General features: G+C 40.9%; 1 protein-coding gene across 1 annotated transcript; it reads left to right on the top strand.

Annotated features, from left to right (window-relative positions):
• Positions 1–289: 289 nt before the first annotated feature.
• On the top strand, positions 290–23,346 carry IFNGR1 (interferon gamma receptor 1). The gene is made up of 7 exons (XM_035539003.1): positions 290–458; positions 8,856–8,970; positions 9,379–9,551; positions 11,078–11,235; positions 11,980–12,157; positions 13,245–13,360; positions 19,165–23,346. The coding sequence occupies exons 1-7, from the start codon at positions 368–370 to the stop codon at positions 19,657–19,659; spliced, it is 1,326 nt and encodes a 441-aa protein (XP_035394896.1). The 5' UTR covers positions 290–367; the 3' UTR covers positions 19,660–23,346.
• The last annotated feature ends 1,120 nt before the right edge of the window (positions 23,347–24,466 follow it).

Genomic DNA, 24,466 nt, shown 5'->3' with positions numbered 1-24,466 from the left:
CGTTCGAATTTTCTTCTTCTTTTTTTGTTTTTTTAAGCGAAATCGGGATACAGAGAGCAGAAGTCCCAGCAAGCCCCGAGGAGGAGGGAGCTCTTTCAGCGGTTGGGGCTGCCAGATACGAATCTGTATCAGCACTTAAAATGAAAAAAAAAAAAAAATTTAAAAAAAGGGACGAAAAAAGCCCCGAGGCCGCCGCCCATCATGCGCCCTCCAGGGGCCCCTCCGCCTGCCGACCCTCCCGGCCGCCCCCGCCTCGTCAGCGCCCGCCCGCCCGCCGCTTCCCGGCCCTGCCCGCCCGCCCGCCGCAGCCAGGGCGCAGGCGCCGCGCTCAGCGGGAGGGGAACGGAGCGGAGCGGCCCCGAGAGCCATGCCCGGCGCCATGCGGCTGCTGCTGGCGCTGCTGGCGCTGCTGGCGCCCGGCCGGAGCGCGGCGGACAGCGGGGAGCAGCCGCCCGCAGGTAACGAGCCGGGACGGGGGCCAGCGGGGCGCAGGGACCGCCGGGGCAGCGGCCGTGCCGCGGCAGCGAGAAAATGGAGGCGGCCGGGGCTGGGTCCGGGGGGAAGCGGCGCCCTCGGGGCTGCCTCTGCCCTCTGGGTGCTCGTTGCTGGGGGCGCCGCGGTCCTTCAGGGGTGCGTTAGGGGCGGGTGGCAGGCTTTATTTCGGGTATCTGCGCGTTTGGGGTGTGTAATGTGAGGGGAGTGTGCGCAGAGCGCCAGTCCGCTGTGTCTTGTAAACGGATGCGTACAAAAAAAAGCAGGGAAACCGGGGATTTGAATCAGAGGCGTGGGGGTCGGGGCTGTGCCTGGGGCACCTTCCAGCCGGGCACAGACTGGGAAGAGAGCTGGACTGCTGCCAGGAACATCTGGTTCCGGCAGAGCTGTTGCAAATAAAATTTGGAAGAAATAGTCAATCTGGTTTGCGACTTTCTCCTCGAGCCAGGACAGCTTAATAAAACTAAAGATTGCGTCTAATGTAATAGCTTGGGTCTAAACAGAACGTGCACTTCATTTTGGGTTATCGAAAGGTGTCTTTGGCTCTGTTCCTTGGGAAAGGGCTTAAAAATAGAAAGCATGTCCGCACATTAGGCGAAAACAGCAGTGCTCTTTCAAGCTCTAACCACAGAAAGAGCCGTATACCTAAAATGTTAGCAGTTGATCACAGAAATGTTGATTATGTGTCCATGCTCTTTGGATCCTGCAAACATGTAATGTGGATCTACAGGGGCTTCATATCACATAGGTCCGTGCCCAACTGCAGTGCTTGAGCTTGGTTGGCCATGGTGACGGACCACACCTTGCAGGACTTTGGAAAGTTGCTGGGGTTTACCTGCCCCGTGCTTGGGGCAGGGAGGGTTGTCATCTTTCTGCTGGTGCGTCACAGGGTAGTTTACGTCCAGCTCATTCATTGCGGCAACAGGTTGTTAAACCTTGCCCAGAACGCCTTTCCTTCAAGGTTTCAGCAGTAAGGAGGCCTGATATGGATGGTGAATAGTGGCCTTGGGGATCTGACTTCACATCTTCTAAGGATATGCTTTTATTGCTAATAAAACATGATGTTTTAACTTTGCAGTAAGTGATTTTGAGGTTAAAAAGCACAGTACAGTAAATCACTACTGTGAATTGGACCTGCCATAATCCAGCCTAGTCCAGCACACTAATTGCCTCACTGTAAGGCTCTGGAAAAGTGCTGTGGGATAGTTGAGATATGTCAAGCTGCCTAGAAGAAAAATGCTCATTTTTTTGTGCGTGAGTGCAGCAAAGCCTCAAAGGAGCAGCACGCGCTTTTGAGTTGTGTTCTGAAAACACAAGTAGAGTTTTTCCTGGTGACTAGTGCGCAGGTTGGCCACAGCCTCTGTAACCATACCCTTCAGAGACTTCATCCTTTGAGCAAAAACTTAGTTTTTTAGACAATAAAAATGTGATGGAGGGAGTTCTAGTAGATACTGCTGTGTATTAGATGGATGAAAAAGCTGGTTATGTCTGTGAAGACAGACCATTACTGTAACTTTATTTCATTTTTATTATTATGTAGTTGCAAGCAGATGTGTTGGCTTACAGTGGAAAGATGAGAGTAGGAGACGGGGAATTCTGAAATGTATTTATGATGCTTTCCTTTGTTATGATAGAGTGCTTATTTTCTGAAGTCTTAATAGGGCTTTCAGTGTTTTGGTAGTATAAAGTGTCTCGGGCTGAGTGTGCAATGAGGAAATGCTCTTCTGCCGGTCATCATCTCCCAGGCAGCAGTCGTCCAAATAGCTGAACGCTCGCTGTGTTTTCTGCAGCTGGGCACTTAGCACGTCTGCATAGATGTGCCCGTGACTCACCGCGGAGTTGGGTGTTCGCTGGTGGGAGCTGTTGGCGTGTAAGTATCCAGAAAGGGAGGCCCCCCTGGTCAAGATTGCAGTTGTAGTGGAAGCAGATTTGGAGACTGCGATAGCAGTTTGAGGTGCTTCTCGCTCATTGAAAGCCAAATTTCCAAGGAGGTGTGTGAACTTCCTTTTTGTGGCTGGCTTCCAGTTGTGTTGTGGTGATCTTGGTCTTTTGGGTTTGTTGTTTTGATTGTGATTACTGGCAGTCATAGCAGTTCTTCTGTCCAGCTGCAGACAAAATTTTGATAATAGAGAGTGCTGTACCATGACGTATCAGCTATAATAAAAGGGTAAAAAAAATCATACAGAATATTACCTGGTTGAGATTTTTATCATAAACAAAAACTTTTAAAGCAAACTCCGTGAGGAAATAAACTTTGTAAATAGTAGCTGTTTTCAATGGCACTAAATACTGCCCCTAGTGTTTGATTTCACACAACCAAGAATATTTATTTCACTCATCAAGTATTTTTAAAAGCATAACAGCTTTAATTTTCACCCCTAGTTTTTGTACTCTCTTCGTTTGTAAGTTGAATGCTGGTTCCTAGAAAGGAATTGAAGATCTTTGGAGAACTTTGAGTGGAACCTTCTGCACCGAATTGCTGTTGCATGCACTAACTCAAGCTCTCTTTTAATGACTCTGTTAAGGAAGTGCCACCCAGGGATAGGAGCGGCATTACAGGAGAAGTATACACCCAGGATTTCTTTTTGGAGGGACAACAAAGCAGGCGAAGGCGAGTGCCTGCAAACCTCCCACGGATGCAACCCAGAAGGCAGCCAAGCGGGCAGCAGGGACAGGGATCTCCAGCACCTTGCTGCCCTGCAGTAGTGAAGATTTTTCTGATCTTTTTACTGCTGTCTTTTCTCCTTCAGTGGTGGTGACAGCTGAGGAGAATCGCGGCTTTTACATTCGTAAAGGCACCAAAGCCACTGCCCTTCCTGGGTGCACTTAAAGGGGGTGTATGAGCTCAGATGGAGCGCGGGGCTGGCCTGAGGAAGGCACGCTGTTTTCCTTGCCAGTAGCACAGGATGACAGTTTTGTAGCATTGTGTCTGGCTGTCTTTTAACAGGCTAAATGGTGAGATAACCACTTGGCAGGAATCCACAGCAAAATTAGAACTGTTGTGTCTCTTAACTTACAGAAATGGCTTAAAACTGTTTTCCTGTGATGCATCTCTTGAGGTTTATAAGGACTTATTTGTTTTTCATGAAAATCCAAAAAAGGAGCACTTTCAAACAATGCGTCTTCACATGTTTTCTGACAGTTTCTTTTTAAGCTTTCGATTCAAGCTTTCAATTTGTACTTCAGTACCTGAGTGAAGTTTGTTCAGTGTGTGGAGCTTCAAAGAGCTGTGTGGATCTTTGTCAGCGTTGTTTCAGATGGCTGTGCCATAGGGTCTGCATTGTGGGCTCACTGGCACCTACTCAGTTACATGTATTATGAGGCGTTCAGTCAAGCTCTGCTTTTGTGAACAGTAGTAACGAAGCCTCTGTGTGTATGGTAATGCCTCGTGGCATCTGCTAGGAGGAAAGAAGGAACTTTGGTGTTGGGCAAGAAAGAAACATCAGTATAGAGGCTGTCTGTCTCATTTTTACATCTCTGAAACGTCCCCTTCTCTGGTTCATTGATTTACTTTTTTCGCTGTTGGATCACTGAGGCTCAATGAGTAAGTGGGACATCTACACTTACGAAATATTAAGTCCTTCTGTACGTACTTTAAAATAGATTTGACTGAATACGTGGCTGCTATAAACTTTATTTCGCAAGTACTTTCCGTAGGTAGTATTGTTCAGGAACATTTATTTAGTGAACAGGACAGATTAGTTTCAAGCAGGCACAGAAACCTTTCTCAGTTTACATATTTTAACCTGCTCAGATTTTCAGAAGCAAAAGTCTTTCAGTGGCATTTGGCTTTTAATCCCCTCTTACATGCATTTCCTTCCTGTCCGCTGTGCAGGTTAGCTGAAGACATGAATGTCTCCAAAATGCTAATACTTCAGTGAAGATAATAACCAAATATCTTCCCAATATGTGCAGTGTATGTGTAATATGTTGTGCATGTGTGTATATATGCATATATATAAACATACAACAGTATCTGTCGTATCAGTGGAGGTCTTTGTCACTGATATGGGAGCATTAGTTAGTTTGGGCTGTTTGTATATGAACAAATAAATATCCACATTTCTTTTTGAGTTGTGTGTGTTGGTTATAAATGGATGCTAGCGTGAGTTGGCCAAGATCAACTATGTGGTTGCACTCTGTTCTTTCTGTTAGGTGCTCTGCTTCTAGGTTGCCCTGCGTGGTGGTTTTACTCAAGTGGGCGGCTGAGCTCCACCACAACCACTCTCTCACTCCTCCTCCTCAAAGGGAAAGGGGGAGAAAATACAATGGAAGGGGCTCAAGGGTTGAGATAAGGACAGGGAGATCACTCGACAATTATCATCACAGGCAAAATGGACTCAGCACAGGGAGATTAATCTAATTTATTACCTGTTACTAACAAGTTACAGCAGTGAGAAACTTAAAAAAAAAAAAAAAAAAAAACCTACCAACACCTTCCCCCTATCCGCCCTCTTCCACCTCCTCCCCCCAAGCAGCACGGGTCCCCCACGGGTTGGCAGCAGCTCCCCCCAGCCCCCCTGCTCCTGCGTGGGCTCCTCTCCACGGGCTGCAGCTCCGGCCCGGGGCCTGCTCCTGCGGGGGCTCTCCATGGGCCGCAGCCTCCTCCAGGCCACATCCACCTGCTCCACCGGGGGCTCCTCCACGGGGGGGCTGCAGCGTGGAGATCTGCTCCGTGTGGGACCCATGGGCTGCAGGGGGACAGCCTGCTCCACCAGGGGCCTCTCCAGAGGCCGCAGGGGAACTGCTGCTGCCTGCCTGGAGCACCTCCTGCCCTCCTGCTGCACTGACCCTGGGGTCTGCAGGGCTGCTTCTCACTCCTCGCTCCCCCAGCTGTTGCTGTGCAGCAGTTTGTTTTTGTTGTTGTTTTTTCCCTTTCTTAAATCTGCTCTCACAAAGGCACAGACAACATTGCTTATTGCCTTGGCTCTGTCTTGGTTCTCATTCCTCACTCTCCCAGCTGTTGTTGTGAAGCGTTTTTCCCCCCGCTTTCTTAAATATCCTCTCAGAGGCACAAACAACATCTCTTATTAGCTCAGCTCTGGGCAGCGGTGGGTCCCTTTGGAGCTGTCTGAAACTGGCCCTTATCTAACATGGGGTAGCTGCTGGATTCCTCTCACAGAGGCCACCCCTACAGCCACCAGCTACCAAAACCTTGCCACGTAAATCCACCACATTCTGTGATCATGCTTGTACTTGCTCTTAGCCCTCCTCACTCCAAATTTTACTTTCTGACATTCTGGTTCTTTATCCTCAAAATTCAAGCATACTTACTTTCTTTTAGTGATGTTAAAAAACAAAAAAAAAAAACAAAACAAAAAAAAACAGATATTACTGGCCTACCTTCTTTTATTCCTTTATTCTATGAGCATAGGGCTGCTGAAGTTCCTCAGATGTTCTTCCATAATGCATGTACCTAATTCAAATTCTGTGCAAAATCATGGTTGCTGAAGTCTCTGTTGCCTTTCTGTTGGCCTGTAGTGCTGTCTTACAGAACAAGGTGAGCAGGGCTCACTGCGGGTAGACATCACCACATTTGAACTGGGAGCAAACTAGAACTTGCTGAATCATTAGAAGTCTGAGAGACAGCCTGTGAGCTAGACGATTATGATGCTTTAAAAAAAAAAAAAAAGAAGAAAAAAAGGATAGCTAATAAGCCTGAAGAAAGGGACTAGAATCCCTTAGAAAGTAGAAGTAGACTAGATTGTCTACTTCCATGCCCATTTTGAGGTCCCATGGTCTAAACTGCTGTAGTGCTGAGCACTCACTTGTGTATCTTTAAGCTGCTGTGACTTAAGCTCAGCCTCTGAGTGCTGCTAAATGAGCTGATGAGTGAAGTCCTTGGTGACTCGAACTGATTAGGCAACCTTCACAGGTAGAGATAGTTTCTTCCATGGAAATAACTAGTGTAATTAGGGAAAGGAGATGAGCACCCAGGCCTTCTTTGGCTTTCAAGTGGAGCCAGCAAATCTCATAGATAAATGCAAGTTGAGAACAGTTTACATTGAATTTATTACATTTCCATTAGACAGCCTGAGAGACAAGATGGACAGTGCCTGTGGAGAGTAAGGGAAAAGGAGTAAAAGGTGTCATCTCGTAGAAAAATTCTTTTAATGGGTAAAATAGGTAATTCTTGGCTTGTGAAACATGGAGAGGTTAATGAGGTGAGAGGAAGTGTGCTATAAACCTGTTTCTCTACTGGCGTTTGTTCATAGAGTTAAAAATTTTAGCTTCTCAGCTCATGCTGAAGAGTATCCTTTAGGTCTTAAGGATATGGAGTGAAAGGTAAGAGAGGGATATGCTGCTTGACTGATTTATCACTGGAGACAAAGTTGTTAACAGTACAGATGAAAAGGATGAGTTGATGGTCTGTGTAAATTCTTGTTCCTGTATGTGATCGTGGCCAACTTGTAGTGCCATTGTGGTATGGGGTGGTGACCTCCCTAGTGGCTGGGAATGGGGTATGACTTGTGAAGAAAGTTGGCTTTCCATGAGGAAGGTTTGTTTTCTTCTAGTTCCTTTGTAGTCTCACAGCTGGAGCATGTTAAAATCATCTCTGGGTGGCAGAGCAGAGTGCTAGGTTGAGTGGACTTTCTTGGAGCAAGAGAAGGGGAGAAGTGACTTGGCAGGCTCTTGTTCGTTCTCACTGGTCGCTCAGCGTTCACAAGTACTTGTGCATGTTTCATTCCTGTGCCTTAGATCCCCCAGTGTGAAGTGAGAATAAAGCTCGCTTCTCCTACAGAGCTGTTGGGAAAATACTTAAGTAGATCTAAATGCATTTGCTGACATAATGTGGTAATAAGCACCAGAGAAATGCTTAGCTGGCATAATAAACCTTATTTAAGAACCATTTTGGAATAGCTAAGACGTGGAAATGCTTAATGATTTCAATTAAAGAAAATACGATTGTTCATTAACTGGAGGTAATACCTATATACAAAATAAAATAAAAATGCAGGGATCACATTCTTATTTCTATTCAAGTGTTTATTTTTATGGCACAGTGTGACATCTGTGTGCTTTGACACCTCTTCTGTCAGCTTGTCACCTTTTTTTTCTTGCGGTTGAGAATTTGATGATTAGGTTCCTTTATTCCAATAACTGAAATACCACTCTTGTACATATTATCAGATGCGTGATTCTGTGAAGTAACTAAACCACAGCACCATTTGTGGAGTGATGTATATTATGTGTATCAGATCTTCGAGGTTAATGGCATATCTCAGCCTCTGGATATTGCTTTCTGTAAAGTGTTATCTTTGTGGTCTTGTTTTCAAGACATGAAAACTGTTTACTTTCCCTCAACATATCACGAAGTGAAGTAGAAGCATTTGTGTTGTGAACAAGCAGCAGCCTGGAGCAGGTCAAATACAAGTTACCTTTCAATGCTTCACAAAAGCTATGTTGACAGAATATTAATGATGCCAAATCAGACACTGAGAAGCTAAGTGGCAATTAAAATGGTTGAGTGACCTTCATTTTTCCCCTTCTGAATGCCATGTGACAGCCTTAAATAGTTAAAGAATTAAGTAATTTTCATTCCTGTGCAGCTGCTCCCTCAGTCTCCCTGCTGCTGTTGGTGCTCAGAAGTTTGCTGTGTGAGGAAACTGTTGGTGCTACTTTTTATTTGTGTGTCGCTACCTCACCTCTGGTGTTGTTAATAAAATGTACTTCAGATAATCTCATGAGTATGGGCCTACATGGTAGTTTCAGTGTTAAAATTCCTTACAACTGGTAGGTTTTTATTAGCCTTCCAGAAGTACTGCTGGGAATGTAAAAATGTCATCGTCAGAAATTCACATTGAATCCAAGCTTTCCCCGGCAGGCCTGTTGTCTTTTGGCAAGGCTGAGACATTAGGAGACAGGAGGCATTAGGAGTCCCTGGAGCACACAGCCTGGATTCTGCAGGTTTGGTAACAGGCTTCCCCATCTCCTCTTTCCGGTTCAGTTCTGAAGAGCCAGAGAAATCTGCAGGTTCTTGGGTTAATCTCTAATTTCAGTAAATTCATACTATTGGCCCTGCTGGCTTATCTGTGTAATACTGACATAGGGATGTAATCATCCTGATGAACCTGATAGGGGCTGTCTGACAGACTTGTTTTCGGTGGACAAAGGTTATCTGAGGTTCAGGGTTGCAAGCAGGAAGAAAGCTCTCTCTGTAGGAGAAAAGAATAGTAAATCAGCATGCAGGGCTCAGGTGTGTTTGTACTCAGGGCAAACTGGGTCCATTGGGGGGGAACAATTTGCAGTTTTGGTGTCTAATTTTTCCAGTCATATCTAGCACGTTGCCTTTTCCAAAGTATTTAGAAATATATTTGACTATTCTCATATTTGACTAAGTGCAGTTGTTCTGCTTCTTCCAGTGCCTTCACCAACAAACCTTGTAGTAACATCCCAAAATTTCAAAACCGTCTTGAGTTGGCAGTACCAGCCTACGTCTGAAACTCCTTATTTTGTTGTGGAAATGAAACCTTACAGGTAAGTTCATACTTTTTTGTCATTTCCTGTACCTCATATTCTCTAGAAGCACAAAAACAGTCAGTCCATGGTAATAAGTTTTGGTTTTTTTTTTATGTGCTGACGTCCTGTAAAGGTTGCCGAAGTGTAAATTAAGATAAAATTTGCCAAAAAACAGAATGGCTGAGGCTGGAAGGGCCCTCTGGAGGCTGTCTGGTCCAACCTGCTGCTCAGTCAGCGACACCCAGAGCAGGGTGCTCAGGACCATGTCCAGGTGGCTTGTGAAGACTGCCCAGGAAGAAACCTCCACAGCCTCTCTGGGCAACCTGTGTCAGTGCTCTGTCACCTGCAGTGTTGTTTTATCACAGGCAGTGTGTTGTACAGTATTGTTCCATTGAAATAACAGCTATTGCTTGTTCTGTTTTACAGCCCAGGTACCTATATGACTGTTTCAACTTGTGTGAACATCTCAACTAATTCTTGTGATCTCTCACGGGAAGTAAAGGAAACTTTTTCTCCTTACTGGTTTCGAGTTAAAGCTGTTGTTGGATCAGAACAGTCTGAGTATGTTGAAACAAATGAGTTTATTTTGCAAAAGCATGGTAAGTTCTATCATAGATCTTGTAATTCCGTTCCCAGAATGTTTTTTTTTTTTCTTTTTAATGATCATCGTATCCTTGTTGCTGTATTATTCTGTCTCATAAAGTCAGGAGTCCAGGACAAAGCAAAGCATGATGGTTGTTCAGTAGGAACTTCCGTAGTGCTGTCTCTCTAGGGACTTGTCACTATGGTATTTGAGTTTTTTGGTTTTTTTAAACTTTTCAAGGCAGGGAAATGATGCTGACAATGCATTCTGTGCATCCTTCTCATATTCTTGCCCGGTGGCCCAGATACTAGAGTAGGGTAGGAAATTGCCACTGAAAGCTGTGGACCTTTAGGCATTGTAGAAGTTGGATTCAAGTGGTTGGTCATACCTTGAGATATGAACTTGAGTCTTTCCTCTGAAGGTATGACCAACCACTTGAATCTTTGACACTGTAATCCCACTTACTGGCAGCTTTCCATGTCTAAAGAAGCAATAGGAGTCCACTGCAGCTGAATAAGTAAGAGTCATTCTTCATGTAAATCCTTTGGGCTGCTTCAGGAGAAATCACACTTTTCACATGGTAATGTAATAGTAAATTGTGTGTCTAGACATTAGGCCACCCTTTCCAAAACAGTGGGGTTCCAGCATTGCATGGGGGACACAAAGTAGCCATGACAGATTGAGGAAAGTCTAAGATATCTCCTTTGTATATGCTACATTCACAAAGTACCTCACAGGACATTGCCCAGGAGATTCTCCCTGACTTGGGCAGTGCTTCTGATAGAACTGGATTTATGCACTGATGGAGAAATAGAAAGTCTCCTTGTTTCCCCACTATGCTTTCCTTTTTCTTTACTCCATTCTCTTACTCAGTGCTCTCGTGACTTAAAATCAGTGTTGGGTTTCAAGCGTTTGACAGAGGGATAGAAGTCATGGTAATAATAATGAGTTTGAATGTTGGCAGTAAATTGGCAGCCATGGATGGAGAAGAGAGATAAAATCATGTTCCTATTGGACAAGGTTCAAATATTCAATTAGATCATTAGATATTAAAAATGTACATAGGCTATTGCCACCAGAAATCAGATTTCCTGACTATTATTCTTAAAGATAAGATTTGTTTAGGTTTTCAAATAGCCTTTGTTTCAGCACGGTATTGTTTTTAGCTCAGCATAATTCATGGTGGCGTATAGTCAGCAGTACTTTGTTTTGTTCTCATTCACATCTGCATAATTGCTTTGTTAGATTTTCTGTTATCAGTGATTTTTTTATGGTCTTATATGCATAGGAAAGTTTGATTTCTTAACAGTAATCTCTATTATTTCCATTTTAGAAGCAGATTCACTAATGTATCGAAATGCGTCCGTTATTTCCCAATGTTGCAGCTATATAATATTAACAACATTCAAGTAAACATATCAGTCTTCTTGAATCTAATGAATTTTGGAAAGTTAACTACAAGTAGCCTGTTTTGTTAGATTTCTTTATCTCAATACTGTGTTAAAAACCTTGGACTAATAGTAAAGGTCAAATGTGTTGCAGGAAAAATAGGACCTCCAAAACTGGATCTCTCAAGGCATGCTGATAAAATCATAGTTGATATTTACCATCCTGTATTTCCATCTATGGAGTTTCAGTCTTGGATCACAGACAACTTAGATTTCATGTACAAGGTGACTTGTTGGGATAATGCAACTCAGGTATGTTTCAAAATAAAAACTTAAAAAACACTTATTTGTGTGTTTTAAATACATAACAAGGGATTCTCTCCTCTGACACACAGAGCCCACAGATATCAGGAAAACAAAAAGCAGTCAAATGTAACATAGGACTGCCGAAACCCTAAAACCTGGGTTGCAGTGAGAGAGAGGACTTGAAGGTCTGAAAGTTTGTCCAAATGCACTTCTTCCAACAAGAATCAAATAATTGCATTAGCTGTACATGAAAGAGAGGATTACTGGATCACATGCTGTTATTTCTGCATACCTGCTAAAACATGAATAACTGCTTATACTCCTTTCACTTACCTAGATAGACCTTTCATATCAGAATATTAAAGATTTTGATACCACTTTATGTAGCAATCATAGAGGGTGAATTTTAGGAAAATGGTAGTACATGTGGTTATTTACAGTTAACCTTTGTATGCATCTAGGTACAGGCGAATTAGGAATGAAAGTATGGAATATGGACAGAGTGTGTTTTCTCTGCATCCGAAAATTTTAGATGAAAGCACTGTGGTCTCATCAAACAAACCATCATAAGGTAGCTCATAAATTGATAGTTGAAGTTCACAGCTTTTGCAAGGATGTAGATATAGCAGCCACACCTAATGGTGTTGCAACATTTAAGAAGTGTTGGAAGGTACTAAAACATCTATCATGTATTGAGTCAAATGATATAAATATAACATGTATGTCTGTCCTTTTTTTTTTTTTTTTAAGGTTAAAGAAGAGTATTTTATATATGACTGTCAGACGGATAAATGTAGCCTAGACATCGCAGTTACTCCTAATGGTTCTACTTACTGTGTTTCGGCAAAGGGAAGTTTGTTTGAAAATCTGATAGTTGGTGCCCCATCCAAAGAAAGCTGCATTCAGGTTCCTCTTGAGCAAACTACGAGTAAGAGAATTCTAAAATTTTACTACGAACTTAATGAGTCTAACTAGAGATACTTTACAGCAAAGTATTTGAGCTCTGATACAGTCATGAGATCACTTGGATATCTATGAGAGAAGAATATGAAAAAAGAAAAAGCATGGTCATTCTTTTCCAAATGCACTCTCCCAAAAGTCTTCCAAAAACTTTCAAAAATCATGTATTATTTTCAAGTAACCCTGATTTCTCTGAGTGCTTTTTCCTGCTTCATTGGTATTACAAAACTGGTTTCATTACACCTGATCATTGGTATAATTAACAACTGACAAATTGATTGTTTATTGGGTTATATGGCTTTTGGAAGCACTATACCTATCTTCTAATAAATGGCTTTGTGAGTCACATCACTGTAAAAAATGCATTTAGTTATTCTGGAACTTGAAGTAACTCTGAACTTGTAATAAAGTTGAGATATCATCTGCTTTTTCTTAATTAAAGGGAACAATGGTAGCTAGTTGGTAGCCCATCTTTGTATCTCTGGTAATCTATTACAAACATTTTAATGTTACTTCATTATGGTCCGAAACTTCACTAGGGAAAAGAGAGAGAACACAACTGCTTCTATCAATTTTTTCTTTTATGCACAGGAAGAGCAGTGTAGTTGAGGGGGAAGGCTTAAAGGCAAATTGGACTAATGGAGTCCTCTATTAATATTAGATAAAAGTTCTGTTTTGGATTTCACATTTTAATTTTATTGTACAGAGATGCACAGTAATTCTTACATTGCTTAATATGCTCTCACATAGAAAATGTGTTTTTAAAAAAAATTCATACCCATATATCATCTCTAAGGAACAAAAAATAAATTATAAAAATTCTTTACCTCTATAAAAACGACTGTTATATGAATTGGAAATCTTATGTTGTAATTTTTATTTACTTTGTATGCTGCTTTAAAAGTTAAGTTCTCTTCAGTGAAAAAACGTGTTAAATTGATAAATTTGCATACTGCATCCTGAGCTATAGCAGTTTCTATGTTTTTTCTAAATGGCACAGCACAGCAGTGGTTTATTTTCCAAACTTCTTAACAGAATTTGCTATAACTTCCTAGGTACACAAAACATTGTCATTGTGTGTGTGGCTGTGGTGATCATGGGCATCATTTTGACATTATGTTGTGGCTTCAAGAAGCTAAGGGAGAGGAACATAAAACTGCCAAAATCCTTGGTAAGTTCAGACTTGTTATCTATATCAGATTTTTAATATCCAACTCGGTAACTTTTTTTATAACGGTAACACCTTTATGGACATTCTGATTGTTTTTACCATAATCTCATAAAAAATTTAGCATTGATACCAGTTTTTACATTCTGATAGCCTCTGCAGTCAGATACCCTGTATTTGTTGTAGGTTGTATTTGCTGTATTTGTGAGGCTTTGGTCTCTGTTTAACTGAAGTAATGTTATTTGGTCTATTTTGAGAACTTAGTTTCGAAAAACCCATTGTGTATGTACATAGACAGGTTTGTATTCATTCTAGTAGCAGAGAGACAGAATTACTGAGGTTAGAAGAGACTTCTTGAGATTGTCTTGTCTAACTTCTTTGCTTAGGCAGGGTTAACTAGAACAGGTTACCCTGGACTCTGTCCAGTTGAGTTTTGAACATCTCCAAGGAAGTAGACTCTACAACCTGTCTGGGCAACCTATTATAGTTTTTAACCAACCTTACAATTTAAAAAAAACTGCTTTCTTGTATTCAGGTAGGATTTCTTGCTTGATTTTGTGCCCATTGTCTCTTGTCCTGTCACTGGACATGCATGAGACTCGTTATTTGGTAATACTGTGATACCGGTGTTACAATGTTCTTAGTGATGTGCAGAGTGAGGAGGGGGGGAAAAAAAAAACCAACATAATAGCACTGTAGGAAGAGTGAAGAAAAACTGCTAGGGGAAATCTGTTCTTACATTGAGCAATCACAGAGAAGACAGTCAGATCTACCTTAAAAGCTTCCTGCAAATGTATGTAGAAGATGGAGTGGATGCTGCTTAAAGAACGGTAGAAGCCTCCATGCATCCATATCAGGGAAGAGTGGAATAGCTGACAGTACCGTTATACTGTCCTTCTGGTATCTTGTTAGTCACAACAGCTGAATAAACAACAGTAGCTGAAAAAATCTTCAAGAACTGCCATGTGAGGTAGTAGTAATTCTTAAATGGTAATCATATCAAGAGAGTATCTTCTTGGCAGATACAGGAAGTCTCATAAGACTTCTGGAGAGAAGAGGCAGTGATCTTCAATTCCATGTTCTTCAACTTAAGATTCTTAAAGAGACTCCTTAGTGCAGGGTAGCTCAACACCTAATATCCCCCTGGAGCGTGCTTTCTTTGGAGTGGAATATTAGGAGGTGAGATTGCTCTGACTGAGTGAAGATGTCCAAGCCAGTGATGCTAGGTCCCTTTATAGTAAGCAGCAATCTAGTCCATCAATTTATGCAGCTCAGGCATCTCATTCTGCAATAATATGTAAGTCTGGTCAGACAAAGCACTCTCTAAAGTACCTTTTTCTCTCCATGGACTTGGACGGGAGCCATGGGACCAGCTCAGAGAGAGCCATCCACACTGTAGACTTAGTAGAAAGTCAAATGAGATAAATCTGTCTGAGGGACTCTGCAGCTAGACTCTGACATCAGGCAGACCTTTAGAAAACAGTGAGATACTGGAGATTTTTTTTCATCTTCACACCCGTATGTAATTGTCTGAATATATACCATTGTCCTACGTGCACGGAACAATTTTTTTGAAGACCATTTGCTTTAGCAAAAGTCTCCGCATCTAGATGACTGTGCTATGCATTGAGCATATTGCTCTTCAGGCTTCCCAAAACCACTGTGGTACACCACATCTAAGGGAACAGAAGAAAGGAAATCACAAGCAGAGCATGTGCTACTTAACTCCTGTGAGCTTACTGGTGTGCGGTCCAAGTCCACACTTTAACTTTCTTGTGGAAACTTTTCTGCGTGTCCATATTCTCAATTTACTGGGCTATATGTTTTCTGGTGATTCATAGGTTCCAGCGTACCGCAGTCTGCTTCACATTCCACGTTGTGCCTTGCTGTTAAGGGACTGAATACAATACACCTATTTGTAAAGACCGTTACCTTCTGTCCATTTCCACTGAAGTCTCTGGTGACAGTATAAATTGCAGAGCTCATATAGATGGTTTTAATACAGCTGATGTAAATAATATGGGAATGTAAAATGAATAATTAATAACCTGTGATTCGTTTTTATATAATTAAAATTATATTTTAAACGATTACATTAATGAATACATTAATGCAAACAATAATTTATATGAATAATAAGTTTAATGATATGAAGAGTTATCTGTCCAGGCATCTGAGATCTGAGACCCTATCACAGACCTTTTGTGCTGTACCTGAGCTTGTCTGAAAGTGAAACATCTCAAGAGTTTTTCCATACGTCAGAAGACTAGGCAAGATGTCCCACCTTAAGACTGCTGCCTTACACTGATCTGCTTCCTGATGGCTTCAAGTAGATACTATAAGATCAGATCATTTGAGTCACTTTCAGAAAGTTGAAATTCTGAAGGAAAAATAAGAAATAGCAATCATCAAGCACCTGCCTAGCTGAGAGTCAGACAAACAAAAAAAAAATACATTTCCATTTAGATTTCAGGAGCTTTTATAATGTCATCTTTATGCTGTTTAGGACCTCCCAAGAGTGCTGTTGCAGTCATATTCAGGTCTTACTTCTACAGTGTCTTTTCAGTATGGGCATTGAATGGTTACCGTCATTAGAGAAGGTGTAAGGCTAAATGTTTGAGACACCCTTATTCCTAGCAAGACCCTACCAGGAATATACTTCTAGTGAAATGGGATAGATTATTTACTTCATTGTGCTAGTCTTCTGCTTGATTACAGCAATCCAGCATTTCAGCAGTTTAGCTGTAGAGAGAGACATTTGTTTTCCTTCAGTTATCTCACAAAAAGTATTTCAAGAGGCTGTTTCCTTCCACCCATCATCTTGAGTCATTTCAGTTTCTCCTGTGTGTGATACCAGATTTTTGTTCTAAGATTCGTGATACAGGTTTATCCACTTTAAAAGGAGACAGTCCATAACTTAACCGTTAAGTTGTGAGCATCTCCATCTACTTAAACTTTGCTATCTTTTATTCATGCCTCTTGTCTTTAAATGGTGGACAGTGTTTTAGTAGGTAGAAAATACACTTGCTCTATAAGACAAAACCTCACTGAAAAGCATCAGCTTGCATTTTTAGCTTACACTGAAGTCAACTTTTCTGCTGTTGATGCTTTTTCTGAGCCTGACAGGGGTGACAAGGTTGTTTTCTCTCACTGAATTTCCAGATCCCTTACAGATATGCACAGAACACTTACGAATTTGCTCTGTGACTCTGGATTTTTTGGGTCATTTTGATTATGCAACACATTTTTCATTTAGAGAAATAGTAATTGCATGTCCCTGCAAATGTCATTGAATAATATTTACCACAAAGAATTACCATCTTAGAAGGAAGAAGCTACTTCATTAGTGCTTGTGATAAAGAAAGAATAATGGTAACATTCTATACATTATCAGTAACAGCTAAAGGAAAAATATTAACTTACTTATGGTAACACTTGTTTTAAAATAGTAACCCATATCTTAATTGCACTTGTTATTAGAGATGCTTTAAATGTTATTACAGTTAGTGTGGTAAGGTTTATTGATTATTTTCTTTGAAGCTAGAAATGAATGCGTGAACTGCTAAATTATCTTGTAAATCATGACTAAGCGACTCTTAAAGAACCTTTGCTACCAGGAAACCCACAAGGGTTTTTTCTTCTGATGGCTTCCTTCTTTTGTGGAATAGGAGTGTCTTGCAACATCTTGCTTGTACCACCTTGTGTCACAGACAGGAAAACTAGTTTCCTTTTTGAGAATAGAAGTCTTTGGATGTCTTTCTTGCATAGAAGCACTGATTTTATCCTAGGGTCTTTCTCTAAGCATTACTAGTCAGCAGCGTGAAATGCAGAAACTTTGTAAAGTATGAGACGTTCCTGTAGTGTCTTTTAGGACTATTGTTTTAGAACCACGTGGCAATATTAAAAGGACAGAAATAAGAGCTCATTTGGTTCAGGGTTTTTATTTTTGCTGTGGTACAGCATATACAGGTATTGGGGTAGGGGTGTAAATGCAGCTTTTAGCCATAGTTTCTATAGCATTTCATTTTAATTCACGTTCTGCAAGTATGGCAGCTTAAATAATGGATTGTCTTCTCTTGTCACATATTGTGTGACTATTGGAGTCTGATTTTTGCTACCCTCAAAAAAGCTACAGATGCTAGTCTCTTCAATATCAGCTTAAGTATGGCATAAGTAACTAATATTTTATTTTTATATCTGTATAAATACGTTTTGTAAATGGGTAACGTGAATACCAACTGTTCATAACGTTTTCAGCATCTATGCATTCTCTATTGCATTCTGGTTTCTGCAACTATATTACCCATCCGCTTCTTATGAATGGGTGATTTTTATACGACTCATGCAGAATTACCCCAGACATTCTCTACGTGGTATTCTGACTATTTCTGCACAACAGAAAATGAAAGTCCAGAGAGGATGATGGCTGAAGAGCAGCTAGATTCTTAGTGTTACAATTCACCTTAAATGTCTTTTTTTTTTAATAATAATAATAATAATTTTAAAAAAGTTTCCTGGTGGCAATCTTTAATTCCCAAGGTGACCATCTCACCTTAGTTGTGTTAACACACCTATCAGATAAGATTGCAGATCATTTAAATTGCTCGCTAAGATTACAGATAACTTCTCTCCAAGGAGCATTTGCTTGTGTGTGGTTGTTTTTTTTGTTTTTTAACTCCAGTAATCTCATTGATCCAGCATACACAGTACCATAAACAGGTATCGGGGCAACTGAAGGGAAGGTTTTGGGGTTGAATTGAGAGGTGAAGGGAGGTAATCAGTTCTAATGAAGTCAGCACGCTGTGCAGGTACGAATGTAAAGATAAGGCCCCGTAACCTTCTGATCAAGGAAGGTGCTTGTAAAGCACAGTCAGATTTGATCATCTGGTTTTGAATGCACTCTGCTCTTACACGAATATGGACTGGGAGATTCTTTTTGCCTATTTGGAGCTTTTCTTAACGCTATTTTTCTCTTCCTTTTCTCCTCCTTGCCTACATTCCTTTCTTCCAAATTTGCCTCAACCAATATTTTCAGTCAAATTATTTTACAGAGTATCCCAAAAACAGTTTGCAAAACTGTTTATGTCTCATTAAGAACGTAGCTCATATAAAGTAGCTGGTAGTCTGTGATACACGTATATAACAAATTACGAAGTTTGGAAAGGACTCTTGAATTGAATAGCGCTTTCTCCCTGTGCTTTCTAGTAGCTTTAGAAGGCAACATCATACAGCTCAAAGTTTACCCTTCCTCGTTTTTTGTATATATTCTTTAAAATACCTTAGAAAGGAAAAACAAAATTAGAAGAGTCTAAACATCGTGAAGGCACGTCTTAATGTTTCAAAACAAGCTGGAGCCAGGCCATTGAATGACTTAATATATTCTTCCTGTGGTAGAGTTTTCAAAGCAAAACGTTACAGTTTCTTGCAGAATTGAGGGAGTGCTTAGTGATATAAAAGAAATAACTAGAAAGACTTCAGCTTAAATCTTCAGATGACTAAAAATATCGTGGGCAGAGATTGTACCCATGAAACAGATTTGATCCTTGCAAATGTATTTTCATGTAGAAGGTATTTTTGAGAGCTTGGATAGAAGTATGAATGAAACAGTTGGAGTCATAGATGCAGGCTGATGACCTTACCAGATTCTCATTTTGCTAATTCTGCAGGAATTGGCTGTAAAAACATTACATTTATATTATGAACTTGTATCTTTTTTTAACCTCTAAACTTCAACAGAAGGTAAAGCAGATAAATGAGTGAATTATGCGGAACTAAAAGTGTTTTTGTTTTTTTCCCCCCCATTTAAGGTCACTGTGATAAGAAACCTGAACATGGATAACGCTTTAGAATCAAAATCAGAGGGAAAATACATCTCTATAGTAAGCGTCATGCCAGTCCAGTCAACATTGCCTTTGAGTAGCAAAGAAGCCTTGCTGAATATAGAGCCAGAAGAAGAAGCTGTCAGTCCTGAGAATTTCAGTGAAGGAGCATCTTCTTGTCCTCCGCCAGAGGCACCAGACAAAGCGGAAGAGTCCTCCGTGCAGAAGATTACAGAGGAGGTCCCTTCTGATGATGAACAGAATTGTAAAGTAAAAGAGAGTTACTTTATTTCTGACAGTAACCAAACAGATGTAAGTAGTAACTCTTCAGGTCCAGAGGTTTCTGCCACAGAAATACAACAAACAGTCATTCCAAGAAGCTGTCCCAAATTTTCGGGCTATGACAAGCCCCACGTGCCATTAGATATGTTGATAGATGTTGGTGAAGAACAACCTGTGATTGCTTACAGGCCTACTGACTAACCAGGATAGATGAAATGTTTAATAAAAGCTCATGAAGAACAGCATTACTGAAGATTATGGAGAGCCAGGCTTATATCATGAATATCTACAGGTTGTACATACGCTGACAGAAACAGAATAACAAGTATACAGCTTAGTACAGTGGGATCCTAAGTGGGACTGAGTGTAGCGCCTGAGAACAGTATGAAAACTGGGGGGGGGCTTCATAATAACCTGTCACTTTCAGAAATACCTGTGTATAGGACATAACTTACTGTTTCCTGTTTGAACAAAATAGTTCTCTGTTATTTGAACAGTACTCTGTGAAGAGCAGAGATGTTACGAAGGAGCGTAAAACAGCTGCTGTATCACGTACGGGAGGTATTGGAGGTATTCTTTTCCTTGTCATTGTTTTCTCTGAAAATTTTTGAAGAATGTTTTGTATTCAAGGAAATCCTACTGTTTAAGTAAGAATATACCTGTAACTTTTTCTTGTGTCACTTAAGAATTTGATTCCTTCGCCAAGAACCAGTTATTTATGTTCTTTTCTGCAACTAGAGGTCTGTACTTCCAGGGCCATTACTTTGCACATTTCAGTGAGTACGTTAAACTTTTTTTTTTAAACTTCAAAGCAGAAGTCCTGTGATGTAAACAGCTGTTCTTTAAAACGCTGTTACTTCTGTACAGCTGCATCCAGATGGATTGTCTAGATATACTGTGTAATCTTGTCGCATTTTGGGTAACACCTGTATAAGTGTGCTGGCTGGTCCTCCGGAGGTGCAGGGGGAAGGTGTGTGTAATCGGCAGTAGTTCCACAGACTCTTCAGGAAGTGTTATTAAAAATTAATCAGCCTGCTTTCCTCCAGAGTATTTCTGGTGCAATTCTTAGAACAATGTGATGTTTTCTCATAGAAACCAACAGGGCTTCTGCCAACCAGTCACATTTTCTAGATGGTTGAAAATGACTGCCATTTTTTGTTGTTATGACCTAACTCAGAAACTGTACCAAATTGTCTTCAGATGTATTTTAGAGGGAGGCAACAGAAAAGTAATGTGATAATTTGAAGTTCCTAAAACACTGTCATCTGAAAGTGCCCTGGATATTGTCATGTAAGATTATAATTTTGAAAAACGAAGGATGAGAATTTTATATTTAAAAAGCTTTGCAAGTCTAATGCCTTCAATCCAGGTACTTCGTCCTTAGTCCAGATTTGGTGGTGTTTTTTTCTGTTTGTAGGAAACGTTTATGCTAGTGCTTAGTTCAGGAAAAAGGGATATTTTTGCAGACACGAGGTAGGTAGTTTATACAAAATTGTCTTTGTTCTAAAAGATAATTTTTATATGCGTATCAGAAATGTTGCTTGTTACAGCAAGTGATTTTAAAGGGAAACCAGTGTTGTGCTTTTGTCCTTAAATTTCTCAGTGGCATGAGTATTCCTAAGATAAAGTTTGTACAGCAACTACTGTACAAGTAGTACAACTACTGTAGTACTACAAGAAGGCTTTGGAAATCAGAATTAACTTGCAGTTAAATCTTCAACAAAACTGACTTTTCAGTTAATAATATGGTTCACCACTGAAATGTGCTTCTTGCAGTCTGTTTTACCAAGGAGATGAGCAGCTGTGTCTTGTGCAGAGCTTGAAAATGGTGCCGTTTCTTTCAGGTTTTGTAGGCTGTTGATAAATAGGAGCTGCATAGGGTGCTAGGGTGTAGTTAAGGATAGGGAGGTTAAGGTCAGAAACAACACAAATATATCATGTGCATATGGGAAAAATTTGGCATGGTGGATAGTTATGTGTAATGGAAAAGCACCGTTATTTTCTAAGCTGAAAGTCAAGCACAGGAGTACGGGTATTTTGTGCTACACAACATACATATGTATGCAACTGGCCTGTTCTTGTTACTATCATGAAGTTTATTTATTTTTTATTTTTGAGAAGATTTTGGAACTATAGTTACAAAAGCCACTGAATTATCACCCTCCTGAATTATCCACCTCCCTTCTATGTGCTGTGTGCTTAACACTCAAAGGAATGGAAGCAGTTTCAACATTTTAGTTGTTCGGGACACCTGGCAAGTTTTATAACTGTGAAATACAGGGTGCACAGAGCACCAGATTTGTTTATTTACTCTCTGTGACTGAAAACGTAAGGCCACAGTGAGACAAGAATGTGTTCATGGGTCAGTAAGCTCTGAGTCTTGTCTCCAGCTGTTGCTGGTGGCAGTAGTAGTAAGAGACAGCCTAAGAACAGGGGAAGTGTGTGACGATATTTCCACTAGGAGACAATCTAGCTACCAGCAACCTGCAGTGTGGTGGCTTTTTGGAACAGGTAACACAGAAATGCCTCACTGGCTACAGCATTGCTTTCCCAGTTCTGTAGTACTGAGTAATTGAGCCATGTCTTTTTGAAGCTCTTGGGTGGTATTTACCTATGCATTTTCACTTAACTATGAACTGTGTTTAAATTAATAAGCTCATATTCTTGTGATGGAATAGTAGTTTGCTTAAGCTCCCGAGTATTTGGGAATAGCACCTTGGCACTGGGTGTCAAAAAGCCTAACGTTTGCAGGTTCAAAATTGCTTAATATTCATGCCTTTTACTGACATAAAATACCAGCTATTCAGTATGACACACATAGAAGGTTTCATCAGTTCAAGCTGCTTCAGGTGATTTTTTACTCTTGTCACGGCTGTTCTTCTCATCCTTTCTCCTAAAGGTGATTTGGGAGGTTGTGGAATATGAGACATCAGAATATTATATCCTTTGTAAAACAACCTGTATCACAAACCCTTGGCCCAACATTTCTAAGAACTTCTTTGGCTGTCCTTTTTGCACTGATATTGTAAGTTCTTATTGTTAGCTCTACAATTAACAATGAAGTACTGTGGTAATACTCTGTGCTGACACGGAGGCATCAGATGTTCTGTTTTTATGATTTTTCTATGTAAATAAATAATGTAGTTTTAAATAGAAATAATCGTTCTTTTTAAATCTACTGGCATCTGTGAAAACAGGGTATGTTAGTGTCCCAGTTGCTCAGAACAGACATTCAAGTTTGTATGTAGTCAGTTCTTCACTAGTGAAGATTCCAGGAAACGAAAGTTGCATGCAAAAGGCTGTTTTTCTCAACTAAGACTAGAAATAAGTGGTTGCTCTGAAATGTTAACAGTTCAGTATTAGTAAGTAGAACTATTGCACTTAATTCATCTTAATAGTTTCAGCATGTCTAAAAAAAAAAAAAAAGCACCTTTGATCTTCCAAGTTACTGAAGCCAAAACACAGATTTCCTATCACGACCTGCATAGGTTTCTTTAGCGTGATTTTTGAGAGTTGTCCTTTAAATATGAAGTCCATGTTTACTCATATGCTTTCCATGTTTTCTAAATGGATGCAATCGCTGGGTGAAGTGAGACCCCCAGAGGTCCACAGTTCATTCTTCTCCCCAGGTCAGTATCATTCCTCTTCCGTGTTTGCCTAAAGACTCCATGAGCCCATCAGGCGATCTACTGTAGCAGCTCATCACTCTTAGGAAGTATTTTCTAATGTCTAACTCAAGTCTTCCCGTCTCCAGAAAATTCATTATTCACTATTGGCCCATTTACCATACTTCGGTTCTCTTTTCAAATCTATAACTAAAATACTTGTAAATACTGTAAATTAAATTTTTGTTTATGTGAAATTAAAAAAAAAATCTCAAAAGGCAAATGTGTGTGTGCTCTTTTTCCTTCTGTCAGCTTTTGAGCTGAATACACTCCTGCTTTTGAAACCTCACTCAATTAATTCCTATCGCCATGTATGTGGTGTATGCCTGAGCATTACTGAAAATGAATAGAAAACAGTGGGATGTGTCTGTACATAGCACGTGTGTGTGATGGTAGGTAGGCGGTCATTGTTGTCATCCAACAATTGTGTTCGTGCTCCTGATGCAGCAGGCAGTAACTTCAGTCCAGTTTGATGCCTGAGCCTGGGGACTGTCTTTAGGTTCTCTGTAAGAATTACACTAAATGGTCACATCATCCAAATGGATCGGTTGCTACAGGGAAGGGAAAGCTAGGCTTCCTTGAAGCTCTTACTGATTACTGTGTTGCGGTTTAGCCCCGTCAGGCAGCTCAGCACGACCCAGCCGCTCACTCGCTCTGCCCAGGTGGGATGGGAGAGAGAACTGGAAAGGTAACAGTGCAAGAACTTGTGGGATGAGATGAGGACAGTTCACCAGTTAAGCAAAAGCTGGGTGTGCAAGCACAGCAAAGCAAGGAATCCCCTCGCTACTTCCCATCGGCAGGCAGGTGTCAGCCACCTCCAGGACAGCAGGGCTCGTCACACGTAATGGCTTCTTGGGAGGACAAACACCATCACCCTGAACATACCCCCCTTCCTCCTCCTTTCCCCCAGCTGTTACTGCTGAGCACGGCGCCACGCGGTGTGGGACATCCCTTTGGGCAGCCTGGGCCAGCTGTCCTGGCCATGTACCCCCCAGCTCCTGGGCACCCCCAGCCCCTTCCCTGGCCAGGCAGCACCAGGAGCAGGAGAGGCCTCGGCTCTGCGCGAGCACTGCTCTGCAGCGACTGAACGGCCCTCTGGTATCACTGCTGTCATCAAAAATCCAAACCACGGCATCGTGTGAGCCTCCGAAGAAAATTATCCCAGCCAAAGCCATGACAACTTTACGTTTAAATTATCAGAGAAATCTTATATGTTTCTTACTTTTTAATTATGAACAAGTGCATTTTAATATGTCTTGGAAATCAACTATTTCTGTCAGTTTACCCAACAGGATTTAAACTACTGTTAGAAGAACTTTGATTTTGTCTATGTTCTACTCCTC

Source organism: Cygnus atratus, chromosome 3, assembly GCF_013377495.2.
Source record: "Cygnus atratus isolate AKBS03 ecotype Queensland, Australia chromosome 3, CAtr_DNAZoo_HiC_assembly, whole genome shotgun sequence".
In the NCBI taxonomy this organism is placed as follows: Eukaryota; Metazoa; Chordata; class Aves; order Anseriformes; family Anatidae; genus Cygnus; species Cygnus atratus.
This window is presented reverse-complemented; position numbering and strand designations above follow the sequence as displayed.

Excerpts from the sequence above, each read along its gene's own strand:
- IFNGR1 (XM_035539003.1), top strand. The coding sequence starts at position 368 with ATGCCCGGCGCCATGCGGCTGCTGCTGGCGCTGCTGGCGCTGCTGGCG. Across the intron at positions 459-8,855 it reads CGGGGAGCAGCCGCCCGCAG|TGCCTTCACCAACAAACCTT; the intron begins GTAACGAGCCGG and ends TGCTTCTTCCAG. Across the intron at positions 8,971-9,378 it reads GTGGAAATGAAACCTTACAG|CCCAGGTACCTATATGACTG; the intron begins GTAAGTTCATAC and ends TCTGTTTTACAG.